The sequence below is a fragment of the Panthera onca genome, chromosome D1, assembly GCF_046562875.1.
Source record: "Panthera onca isolate mPanOnc1 chromosome D1, mPanOnc1 haplotype 2, whole genome shotgun sequence".
Lineage (NCBI taxonomy): Eukaryota > Metazoa > Chordata > Mammalia > Carnivora > Felidae > Panthera > Panthera onca.
The window spans coordinates 105,642,958-105,656,209 of record NC_138348.1 but is presented as its reverse complement, the minus strand read 5'-3'; the positions used below and the strand labels follow the sequence as shown (position 1 = coordinate 105,656,209).

The window sequence follows — 13,252 nt, the reverse complement described above, 5'->3', positions numbered from 1 at the left end:
CTCACCTTGACTGCACGTGAGAATTGCCTGGGAAGGTTTGAAAATCTAATGCCCGGGGCAGTTTAATGAGAACCCTCGGGTTGGGACCTGGGCATTAGGATTTCTTAAATTCCCCAGAACATTCCAATGCGTAGCCAAGGTTGAAAAGCACTGCTCTGTGCAGATGGGAGCATGCCTTCTACTAAATTAAAGACTTGGGTTTGAAAACATGTATTTATTTGGTATAAGCATTCATGAAAGCTCAGAAATTACAGCTAGAAAAAGAAGAGGAAGTCAAGTGCACTCTCCCTGCTCTTAGCCAGGAAAAGGCAAGTCCCATTTTATAGCTGGAACACTTGAGAAATAAGGTGCTTAGGTGGCTTGCCTGTAACCCCACACCTAATTACCTGTAGATTGGAAAGTAAACTCCACGTCTCCTGTCTGCAAGAACAGTGCTTTGTCCATGGGGCGCCTGGGTGGTTCGGTCGGTTAAGTGTCCAACTTCAGCTCAGGTTATGATCTCGCCGCTCGTGAGTTTGAGCCCCACATAGGGCTCTGTGCTGACAGCTCACAGCCTGGAGCCTGTTTCAGATTCTGTGTCTCCCTCTCTCTCTCTGCCCCTCCCCCACTCACACTCTGTCTCTCTCTCTCTCTCTCTCTAGAATAAATGAAAACATAAAAAAAAAAAAAAAAAAAAAAAGTTTAAAGAACAATGCTTTGGGCAGACCATCACACAACCGGGACAAGAAGATTCCAGAGAAAGCCTCTCTATCCCAGGCAAGCCCACTCTCCTCAAGCATTTGTTCTACAAAAATGATTAAACTAGAATGTTGCCAGGTACTTTATAAATGTGAAACTTACGTTAATAATCTTAATTAACCAACCTTGACTTGGTTGGCTCAAAGTCAGAAACTGGTGGACATCTTCATCAGTAGGCAAATAAACTTCTTTAGAAAGAAGTCAGAAGGAGGAAAGAAACTAATACTTTTATTTTGTAATGGGAAGGTTTAAAAGCAAAAATGTACAGAACTTCTAAGCTAATTAAATGTCCAGGTATTTAGCTAATAAGTGTAGTCAACCTTGGTTCTTTTTGTTCCTTACAACAGAACAGATTTACCGACTTAAACTGGAGGAGAGATTTCCAAACCTCTGACTTGGGAACTTTCTGGGTATAGAGAAAAACAAAGTTGGCATTTTTCTTTAGTGAATACAGGGAGAAGGAAGTGTCCACCTTGAAAGATTACTCTTTTTACCAGTTAATCTGTGTGCTTGGTAGATGTTTGTCACTTACTTTACTTCCTTCTGTGCATGTGACTTTGTGTCTGTCTTTTAGACCCTACTTGTCCTTATCAACAAGAACCACTGAATCAATAACATAAACTTGGTAAGAAGTAAAGGTGCTTACTAAGTGGGCAAAGGTTGTAACACACAATAGAAATGTTAGAGGTACTGCACAGACCTAAATTACTTCTTGTTACCAGTTTGACTGAGTTCCTGCAAGAGATAGACTTCCAAATAGTAGATGACTACTATAGGCGTTTCTTATGTTTTACTGAATTTTCACTTCCCTTTAAAAATTGGCTATTTTGGAGGGCCTGGGTGACTCAGTCAGTTGAGCATCCAACTTTGGCTCAGGTCATGATCTTAAGGCTTGTGGGTTCGAGTGCCATGTCGGACTCCGTGCTGACAGTCCAGCCTGTAGTCTGCTTCAGATTCTCTGTCTCCCTCTCTCTCTGCTCCTCCCCTGCTTGTGCTCTCTCTCAAAAATAAGTAAACATTAAAAAAAATTGGCTACAGGGGTGCCTGGGTGGCTCAGTTGGTTAAGCATCGGACTTTGGTTCAGGTCATGATCTCACAGTTTGTGGGTTCGAGCCTCACATCGGGCTCTGTGCTGACAGCTCAGACCCTGAAGCCTGCTTCGGATTCTTGTCTCCTCTCTCCACCCCTCCCCTGCTCATGCTCAGTTTCTCTCTGTCTCTCAAAAATAAATGTCAGGAAAAAAAATTTTTCTAATTGGCTATTTAGTGGAACCCTGGAGTAAAATCCAGAGTTCTAACGTGAATGACAAATTTGACACCCTAATGTATCTATTTGTGAACCTGTGCTCTGTTGAAGTTGTCAGAAAGCAAAGGCACATTCATGCCATAATAGTTTAATAACCATTTCCTGTTCGTAAAGTGCCTCCCTGGGCACCACAGCAAAGAAACACCAAGGCCATGTCTATGGGGTATCAAGGCAACTAGCCAGTTCAAAGAAAATCAGGCAGCCTGCCTTTCATTATCGTGTAAACCTTCCCTTACACAAAGAACAACAAGAAAAAGCAGTTATGTGACTCATTCATTTTGTAACAAATGGTGTTGAGTTTATTATACACGGTTCCATAGCTTTCAAGGAAGAAGTCAATCAAATCAAATTTCAGCATTATGCAAATCGCTTAATCAATTGACTGCAAATTTTACCTCCCACTGGCGCTGGCATTGTGTGACCCCAGGACGCAGAGAAACCTAAGGAAAAGAGTATCTAAAGTATGAACCAAATCATTTTAGTTCAGAGGTCAGCAAACTATTTTCTGTAAAGGACCAGATAGTAAATACTGTAGGCTTTGTAGGTCATATGGCACCTACTCAACTCTTTCGTTGTAACAAAAGCAGCCCAACAATATGTGAATAGACATGGCTATGCTCTGATAAAATTTTATTTGCAAAAACAGTTAGTGGGACCCATGTGGCACTAAGGCTGTGGTTTGCAGATCCCTGATTTAGACCCGCGAAAAATTGTTTGAAAGATGCTGTCACTCAAGAATATTTTGATGATGTCTTTTTAACTCTTCTAATCAAATTGTGGGAAAGGAGAGACAGGAAGGAATTTAGCATAACCCTGATCCTTCCAGATGGACACAAGGGAGATATCACAGGACAGCACATACTCTCTCTCACCACGCTCAGGAGACTTGATAACACTACGTACATTCCCTACTTTAGCTCTGACAGAAGCCTTGTAAGGCAGGCATTAAAATTCCCATTTTCCAGATTTTTAAGAACCTGAGAAGGTTGAATAATTAAGCTGCCGAGCCAACTTTCAAACCCAGACCTGCCTCACCCCATCGCTTCTGCTGTTTCTACTGCACTGTAGCCAGTTGGCCTTAACAAGGACCTCTCATTGGGGTGGATGTGAATTCATATCCACTCGGGACCTGTAGGACGAAGTGCAGAGCCCAGAAGGGAATCTGCAGGTGCCGTGACTTCTTTATCTAACCGGCCAGTCAAGCAAAGCTCAGATCCATGGATGAGGCCCGAAGATTTCCACTTCTGTGTGTCAGCATTTCCGAGCTGATCTGAACCAGAGTCTGCGTTCACATTTCGTTCACAAACAGGGATCATGGGCCAGGCAGGGAGGAGGCAACATTTACAAAGTGGATGTTTTCTTAACCCTTTCCAGAACCCCCTAGTACAGTCATTTCAGATCATGGCCCGAGGGTGTTTTCTGAAAAAAGAAAGTGCCTTTTCAGCACTCTTGGTGTCTGATTTCAAACTCTGCCCTTCCATCAGGTGATTCTAAGTGGGCTGACAATGCTGCCCTGTTTTTACTGGTTTCCCCACAGAGTCTAGTCACCTATGACCCCTCAGTGTCCTGGAGGAAGGTTTTACTTGAATCCAGAGTAAGGGGTCCGGTGCCCAGGGCCTTTCTTAATTTCCTTTAAGGTGCCAAAGGGCAAGTAAAGATAATTTGGATTGTATGCATCCGAACCTGTAACACCATTCACTCCGGTTATTCCACTGAGGAGTTTACAATACAGTCTCCCTAAGGATGCGGCTTTGCTGGACCTGACCGACCTCTGGGTATCAGCAAGAAACGTCCCTCCAGCATCCCCTTAAAAAGCAAAACAAACAAACAAACAAAACACTGCTTATATCGCAGGAGGAATTAGAGAAGGAAAAAATGCAGTGTATAACCAAAAAGGGGGAATATGGCGGCTCATGAACGCAGGAAAGCAACCCGTATCCCAGACACTGAAGGCAAACGACAGCGATCAACAATATGGTGGCATCTCAGCTCACCAAGGTAAGGGTAGCTCTGAGGAATAGGTAGTATTTTTACCCCATTTTACATATGAGAAACCTAAAACTTTAGAAAGAAAGAAAGAAAGAAAGAAAGAAAGAAAGAAAGAAAGAAAGAAAGAAAGAAAGAAAAGGAAAATGACTTACTCTGAATAGGTAGGAACCAAGGCAGAAGTCCCCCAAGGGCTCATATAAAATCCACCAATTCAGCTCTAAGCGTAAGGGCTCATGGACGCTCAGCGCTTCCAGTAAAGACAATAATGCCTGCCTCGGCTGCATAGCTGTCCCGTGGGGCCGGCTGCCGTTACCTCTGCAGGTCAGGGTCTTGCTTCACGTAACTGTGCACACCACCCATATCAACATACCTCTAATTGCTATGGAAGGATTCCATAGCTCTCAAGCCCAAATGGAAGTTCATCTCTTTTCATTAAAAAAAAAAAAAAAAAAAATTGCATCTTGCTAGTATCAACGATGAGAGCTCGCAGTCTGAGAGATTTTGAAATCACTCCTCCAAATTATACATTAACAAGTTCAATTCCAGAGAATTTACACAAGTAACAAAGGAGAACAGTGAGTTGGCGATAAAGGACTCTAAGTTACATTTTCATCGATGAAGGTGTATTTTCAGAACTACAAGGCCTCCAGGAGAATATCTTTGTGTAAAATAAACAAAGACTCCCCAATGTATCATCTTCTGTAAATCTAGATTCTCTTATATGAAGTTTGCTTGCAGTAGGGTGTACATGAATTTGTTAAAAGGCATTGTAAAGACCCAAGCACCTTGGAAAAGACAGAGTGATTTTTTTTTTTTTTTTTTTTTTTTTTTTGGTATTATTTCTCTCTTGAGGTAGCACAGAACTGAGCCCCGGTAAGGTTCAAGTCTCATGAGGCTGTTGAGTTGACTTTGTTATTTCAAGAAAGGAATGTTGTAGATAATCTCTGTATGATTTCCATTATTAATAACAGGAGTCTCTGTTTGATCCCACATAATGGAAAGTAAAGTTCACAGTTGTTCCATCCGACCCCAGGGATAAACATTAAGGTTAAAGATAAACCCTCTGCCCTCTTGCACTGGGACACACGGGCCTCACCACCAAGGCGCGGAGAAGAGTGACTTAGGCAGGACAGCGGAGCGAGTGGAGGCACGCCTGACCAAAGCCAAGTTTCCACATTGTCCCAGGGCACGCACGCAAACAAATCACACCTTCGGCAGAAACCTAAGTCACTCAGACAGCAACAGGCCCGAGGAATTGAACCCCAGGCCACAGGGCAGCCGTGGATGAAAAACAAAGCCAACCATGTGAAGGACCCCACGGCCTTCCCCTCTCGGCCCCAAACCAATGTCACAGTTGGCTTTTCTGTTGTGTGAATCATGAACTGCCCTTTCCTCACCACAGTGATTCATGCCTCGCAGCGGAGACACGATGAGCTGTCCCACCTTGGAACACTAGTTCGTTCCCCTCCAGCCTGGAAAATCAGCATCACCTCTGCCAGGTCGCTTTCTCCACCGGGCTCGTCGCCCACCTGGCCCCTGCGCCCCCCTGGCTGGGGACGGGCACCCCCGGTGCCTCCATCGCCACCACCCCCTCCCCCGTCCCCGGGTGGGCTCGCCGGTGAAGCCCCGGCCCCTGCCCGTGCTTGCACGGCTCTGACAGCCACGGTCAAACCACTTACGTTTCTGCCAGAGCATGGCCTGTGACAGGATGTTGCCTTTTCTCTTTGAAGCAGACAGTTTGGCTGCTTTCACGTGAGACCTGGGTGTGCTCTCCTCCAGTGTAGCCACCGCCTGCTCAGAGGCTGTTTCCTCGGCTTTTTAAAGGCCCGAGTCCCCGCTGCGCGGGGGCACAGCGTCGTCACATCCTCCCACCTCAGGTACCCGGGCGCTTTTTCTGTAGCAGGGCTGCCCGTCACCCCACTGTGCGCTCCCTTGGAGGCCCACCGGCCACAGACCCGCAGAGCCAGCCAGCTGGATCTGAACAACAACGCAGCATAGAAGCCTGCATCCTGATGACCGGGGTCATCAGAGTGTGGTGCGGTGCACGATGAGCGTGAAAATGTCTGTGCGTGCGAGCTGAGCGAGCATGTGTGTCAGTCCTGGACCTCTCCACACCCACGAGGAGCCCAAAAGACCCCTGGAAAACTCTGGGTTTTCTGCGGCGCCCCTTCAGGCTTCTACGCCACAGGCATGTTAGCAGGACTCAGTCCGCCATGGGCCCTGCTCAACGGGAAATGCAATTCCCAGGGGCCGCTGGTTCTCAACACAGGAGGAAACACCTGTAGTCTCTTCAAGCCTCACTAAACAACCTCTTCATTCTTTTAATACTGCTTTTCTGTTTATTCCATTTTGAAACACAACAGCCCCTCCCTTGCCCCCCGGCCATGACCAAAATGGCGAGGCCTAATCATGCTTAAATATGGGAGACGCTGGTTCCCGTGGTCCGTATGCCCGTGGAGAAAAAGGCCAACTCGCTCAGGGAAGAGAGGAGAGGACACCCTTGCTGTTTAACCAGAGCTGGTAACTGAAAGGGAACGTGCAGGTACAATATGAGCGGGGCCTCTTTCCTAGTACCCACCCACCTGTTAGCATGAAGCTTCTCAAAGGAAAAGTCACGAGGCTCACCACCTGAGAGCGTACAAGTAGCAGGCCACGGACTCCCTCCCAGGTTGGAAGCCTCCCGCCTCTCTGTATCTGAATTCACATGCTCAGGCCCCCGTGACCCAGGTTTTGGGATTAAGACCCTCTGACGAAGGTCCCCCAGGGCAGGTCTGGGGCCTTGCCCCCTATGCTACCTCAGAGCCATCTGACACAACTTTGTCCACTGGAAACAGAGGCACATCCATCCGGCCCAGCTCAGTCATGGGAGAGATGGGTTCCCGGGGAGGCTGTGCCACTCCCTGCGTCCTCTCCACCAAGTCACGTAACACTGAGTCTAAGTTTTCCTTGTTTATAAAATTACGAAGCAGTTCTCTGAATGTCCTCCAGGGTTCTTAGGAAAGATATGTGACCTCGCTTGTCCTGTCTCACATCGTTCTGCGTTTTGTCCTGTTTCTCCAAGTTCCACGAAGTTAAGAACTTTTTCTTACGTATCTTGGTCTCTCCTCACAGGCCTAGCATGATGAGTTTCATGAAGCAAATCATAATAACAACTACTTACGAGGCTCCAAGCTCTATGGTAGCCCTAACGACATTATCTAGTGGAGTTTCCACAACTCTGGGGAAACTTCTATCTATATTTTTCAGAGAAACAAATGCTCAGGAAATTTAATTTGCCCAGAGTCACAGGGGGATTAGGCAATAGGCTGACCATCAGACTCAAGTTCATCTTACTGGAGCCAGAGCTTTAAATAATCACACTGACAGATATTCGTGAAGTTGAAATCAGTGAAAGCCAAATGTCAGCCATGTTTAAAACCTAGAACAGGTTGATGGAAGCTCTGAGATAATTCCTCTATCCTCTGGAAAGAAGGGAGAACACAAATCTAGAGGTGCTCTGGCAAGTCAGATCTTATACAATAGCAGATAAAAAAGGATGTCCGTCGATTAGCCCACTGTCATGCCCAGCTATAAGCCCAGTAGTCTCTGATAGCCTTGAAGCTCAGGAAGTAGATTCCAGCTCAGTGCTTCCAGAAAAGACTCTGGATATCAATGACCACATACAAGGGAACCAAGACTTGATCAAAGTGTCAAATATTTGCTGGGAAGACATTCTCTGCGGCTAAGAATCCAAAGTGAAACTTCATGGCGTCGTTCAAAAGAACAGAAGGAGGTGTCCATGTTTACGACACTTCAAGAAGTCGAGGAAAAGAAAAAATTCCCTTAATGCCTCTAGATGTCTCAAATTTGGGCATGCTCACATTTTTTTTTAAACTTTCCTATATTGAAATCAAAACTCCCAAAATAATTCAGTAAAGAACTCTGATCCATACTGCAAAAGAATTCTGGCTTTGCAAAACAGGATTTACCACAGATTTCATTCCTTCCTTCAAGTGAACAAGTATTTACTAAATTCTCACTATGTGCCATCATCTAGACTAGGCCTTGTTTTCCCCTTTCCATTTGGGCCTTCATGATCTTTTTCAGCCATGGCACTTTATCATCATGGGTCCATGAAAGTCCCTCTCTTACTTATTCATTCACTCGCTCATTCTTTCATTCATTCATCCCCATCCACATCTGCCACGTCTATTCTTTTTCTCGTCCCCACTCACCTCCATCACATACCAGTCAAAGCAGCTATTTTCATCTGGTTGATGTCAAGCCTTTTATTTGCGGATATTTGTGCCTGTTCTTACAAGATGTATACTGTTTGGCATGCATGCATTTTTAAAAATTTTTTTTAATGTTTATTTATTTTTGACAGACAGAGACATGGCACGAGTGGGGGAGGGGCAGAGAGCGAGGGAGACACAGAATCCGAAGCAGGCTCCAGGCTCTGAGCTGTCAGCACAGAGCCCGACGCGGGGCTTGGACTCACCAGCTGTGAGATGGTGACCTGAGCTGAAGTCGTACGCTCAGCCGGCTGAGCCACCCAGGAGCCCTGGGCATGCATGCATTTTTAATTAATGTAAGTGGTATTGTCTTATAGTGCTTACCCTGTCCCTTAGTTTGTAACTCAGCACTATGTTGTATCCAACCACATTGCTATGTAGACATTCCCTCCGTCTCTTGCAATGTCTTGAAAGGAGCCCATGGAATGCAAACACTGTGTTTTACTTAACCAGATTGCCTCCGAATTCTCCCTCCACAATCAAAGCATCAATGAATATTTTGATGCATCCTTTTACAGCTATATATCCTTTTATGGGTTATATGCCCAGAGGTAGAATTACTACCTCAGAGAATATGCATATATTTAAGTGGAACAGATACAGCCATATTGCTCTCCAGGACTCCCACCACCAGTTCACAAGGCTTCATTGTATTTCCATTTCACCGCCAAACTTGGTACCAGCCTGCTTTCCAAGTTTTGCCAACCTAATAGATGCAGTGATGGTTCATTACGCTTTTGTTTTACGTTACTAGCACTAATGCATTCGAGCATCTCTTCCGATGCCTCTTAACCTTCTGGATTTCCTCTTCTCTAAAATGACTTTTTCTTTTGCTAATGTCTCTAATGGGGTTGCTGTCATTTTCCTATTGATTAGGGTACTTTGTATACTCTATACATAAAATTCTAGATATGATCAGTTTTGCTCAATATAGATTTCTTCTCTTAACCTGGCATCTGTTAACGTCACTCATGGTTTTTTGAGTAGAAACACCTGATTTATATACATGGGCCTGTCTTTGAATTCTATTGTATTTCATTGGTCTCCTTGTCTGTTCTTGTACTAATACTTGAAAGTTTTCTCTAATATTTATTATAGTACATCTTAAAACTCTAGAACAAGCTTTTCAAGCTCCTCCAAAAAAAATGCAACTGGAATTTTTATTGCCGTCTCGTTGAATTTTATAGATACCTTTAAGAAGGACTGATACCATTGTAAGATTAATTTGGCCCTGCTAAGCATGGGATAGTTCCCCATCTACTGAGATCATATTCCATGTTCTTTATTACTAGAAATTAAAAATTGTCTCCATAGAAGTCTGATGTATTCTGAGCTAAGGTAATTCTTTTTTTTATTAAATTTTTTTTTAAGCTTATTTATTTTTGAGACAGAGAGAGACAGAGCATGAGCAGGGAAAGAGCAAAGAGAGAGGGAGACACAGAATGTGAAGCAGGCTCCAGGCTCTGAGCTGTCAGCACAGAGCCCGACGCGGGGCTCGAACTCACGGACTGCGAGATCATGACCTGAGCCGAAGTCGGACGCTTAACCGACTGAGTCACCCAGACACCGCATAAGGTAATTTTTATTTGCTTCATAGTTCCTGTTGACATTGTGAACAGCATCTTACTTTTTATTGTATTTTTGAGTTGGCTGTTGATGTTATTGAAAAATTCTAATAATACTTGTGAGTTTTTCTTACATCTTGCTAAACTCTCTTATTGGTTCTAATAGTTTGTCTGTTGATTACGATGGTCTCTCTAGGTAGATGATCATCTCTCCTGTTAACTGTAGCAGTTTTCTCTTTCCCCTTCCAATCTTCACATTTCTTATTCCCTTTTTTATAGTGTTAGAGAGTACCATGATAATAGCAATGGTGATAGTGGTAATTCATGTCTCATCCTTGTTTTGGATATGATGAAGACAAATCCCTAAAATTAATATATATTAATATATATGGTTTATATATATATATTAATATATATTATTTATATATTATATATATTATTATATATATTATATATTATATATATTATTTATATATATTAATAATTAATGTATACAATATAATATATCATATATTATATAAATAATAATTAATATATATTTATATTAATATATATATGAAAGATCTAATATTGAAAGAGTGATAGACAGTCAAACTGTAGGGGTAAAGAAAAACTAACACCTGGACACATTATTGTGAAGTTTAAAAACAACTCATACAAAGAGGAAATTCTAAAAACCTGTGGAGAAAAAGAGTATATTAACAGCTGAGGAACAAGAATCATATTAATACTATACTTCTTTTTTTTTTTTAATGTTTTTATTTATTTATTTTTGAGACAGAGAGAGACAGAGCATGAGCGGGGAAGGGGTAGAGAGAGAGGGAGACACAGAATCTGAAGCAGGCTCCAGGCTCTGAGCTGTCAGCACAGAGCCCGACACGGGGCTCGAACTCACAGACTGTGAAATCGTGACCTGAGCTGAAGTCGGACGCTTAACCGACTGAGCCACCCAGGAGCCCCAATACTATACTTCTTAACAGCAAAACTAGATGCAAGCAAACAATGAACAAAACAGAAATTGTCAACATCGTATAGCCAGATATTTGGTGTTGGATAGACAGAAAATCCATATGACCTTCCAATGAACGAATCATCAATGCAGATACGGACAGACTAGAGCAACCCCTAAACTAGAAAGATTGTCTGTGGCCCAGAAAATCAGAGCAATTTGTAAAGTCATATCTAGAGAAAGATTTCTTTCTCTCTCTCTCTTTTTTTACTGTTTATTTATTTTTGAAAGAGAGAGAGAGAGAGACAGAGTGCAAGTGGAGGAAGGGTAGAGAGACAGGGAGACACAGAATCCGAAGCAGACTCCAGGCTCTGAGCTCCAGGCACAGAGCCCAAGGCGGGACTCAAACTCATGAACCGTGAGATCATGACATGAGAGATCATGACCTGAGCCAAAGTTGGATGCTTAACTGACTGAGTCACCCAGGCACCCCTAGAGAAAGATTTCTTAACCTGAGGGGTGGGGTGAGAGACAAAGGGAGGACCCAGTGATTTTAAAGAGGGGTCCTGTGTGTGTGTGTGCTTATATACATTTTCCTTGGGAGACAGTCTGTAGAGTTCATAAGAATTCCAAGGTTAAGAACCACTATTTATTTTGGAGAAATACTATGATATCAAATTTTTAAATACATGAAAGATACATTGCCTAAGTCCAGCTAAAACACTAATGAGCCCCAAGTGATATGGGAAATCCGTGGGCATAGTATCAAACTTCATTGCTACCTACAGGCAATCTCCCACATTTCCTTTACACACGGAGTCAGCCAAGCCCATTTCTCATTTCTCCTGCAAATAAATACCATTTCAGTCTTCCATCGAATTTGCCTCCAGGCAAGACAGCAGAGCATAGTGAAGAGATTATTTAATGTAGAGTCAGAGAGCTTGGTGTGGAATCTAACTGTACTTTTAGCAGGGTGGCCTTGGGTAAGTTGTTTCAACTCTCCTAGCTCTAGTGTCCTCCTCTTCCAGATCAAGATAATAATAACAGTAATAGTAAGGATAACTGTTGTTATTGCAATGATTGAATGCAATAGCCTAGGGTAGAGTATTCTACATCTACTAATTTTCATTGTTTCATTCTGATCAAGAGACTCCATAACTGAATTCCCTTTCATGTTTTTGTTCTCAAAACTCATGCATACCAGGGCCCCTTCAAGCTTGAACAGTTTGTACCTTTCCAAGAGAAGAGCAGGTCCGCTACCTTTGCCAAAGAAGCAGTGGGATTCTGACCACGTCTTGTCATCCCCGGTTCCCAGCCATCATCTGCGCATCTGGCTGACAGCTGCATATGGCAGGCTCTTATTTGGGAGTAGCATTAATGGCTGGGATTTCCAGCTTTATTATGCCTTAAATAATTAGATGTTATGACTAGGTACAATTAAAAAAGGAAAGCACACTCATTCTGATTGCATAGACCCAGGGCAGAGTGGCCTGGATGGGTGCCAGTATTCAGAAGCTATTGTACATAGCAGCCTGGCCTTTGGAACAAGCTGGAGGATGCCCCCCTCTTTTTATGGCTCTCCTGAATGCCCCTTGATGCTAAACAGATGGTTCCTAGAATTTAAAGGTGACTTTAATTATTATCTACGGCTCAAGACTGCCATAAATAATCCTGGAAGATAGTCAATAAAACTTAGTGGTTATTACCTTTGATTCACCTGTTACCCTGGAGCTTTAAAAAACCAGCCTTTGCACAAGAAAAAGTCTCCAGGCTATTCTACCCACATGTGGTCCTTTCAAGGCAAAGGGACTTTTTTTTTTCGTGCTCTACCATTCCTTGGCATCTCACACTGAATAATAAGTTTAATTTGATAGTTTAACCTCCATGTCACTAACATTACCTCCCCCACAGTCTACACAGTTGATGGCCACCTTTGAGAAACAGCTTCCCTCATACTTCTACAAATGCTTTTTTTTTTTTTAAGGTTTATTTATTTAGTTTGAGAGAGAGAAGAGAGAGAAAATCCCAAGCAGGCTCCGTGCTGTCAGTGAGATTCCATCTCACAAACCATGAGATCACAGCCTGAGCCCAAACCGAGTCAGGCAATTAACTGGCTGAGCCACCTAGGCTCCCCTCTACAAATGTTTTTTGAGCACTAACTCTGTGCTGGAAATTATGCTAGACATTAGGGATTTCGCATGAGGAAGACTCAGGCCCTGTGCTCAAGTACTTATCACTGATATGAAACACCTGATTTTTTTTTTAAATGAAAAGTCCTACAAGAATTCCTAAAGAATGGTTCACATCCTAATTATGCAGGATAATTGTTATAAAGAAATGTTCTTGAGTCCCACCCTTAGAGAACCTGGTTCAGTAGGTCTGGGAGCTGCCTATGACTCTATTGGCTGTTTTTTATCTTAAAAAAAAAATCA

The 13,252-nt window shown here is 43.2% G+C and overlaps 1 protein-coding gene across 3 annotated transcripts in view; it reads right to left on the bottom strand.

Moving 5' to 3' along the window:
- The window catches only part of POU2AF1 (POU class 2 homeobox associating factor 1), a 30,494-nt gene extending 18,349 nt beyond the window's left edge, over window positions 1-12,145 (bottom strand). Inside the window, exon 1 of one of the 3 annotated variants that reach the window (XM_078432725.2) lies at window positions 12,053-12,145. In XM_078432725.2, the coding sequence (XP_078288851.2) occupies window positions 12,053-12,122 (70 nt within the window). In that variant the 5' untranslated portion in view covers window positions 12,123-12,145. Of the gene's footprint in view, window positions 1-386; window positions 618-5,711; window positions 6,249-12,052 lie in introns of those variants that run through there. The other 2 variants (XM_078432727.2, XM_078432726.2) reach the window with 2 other exon arrangements.
- Window positions 12,146-13,252: the final 1,107 nt, after the last annotated feature.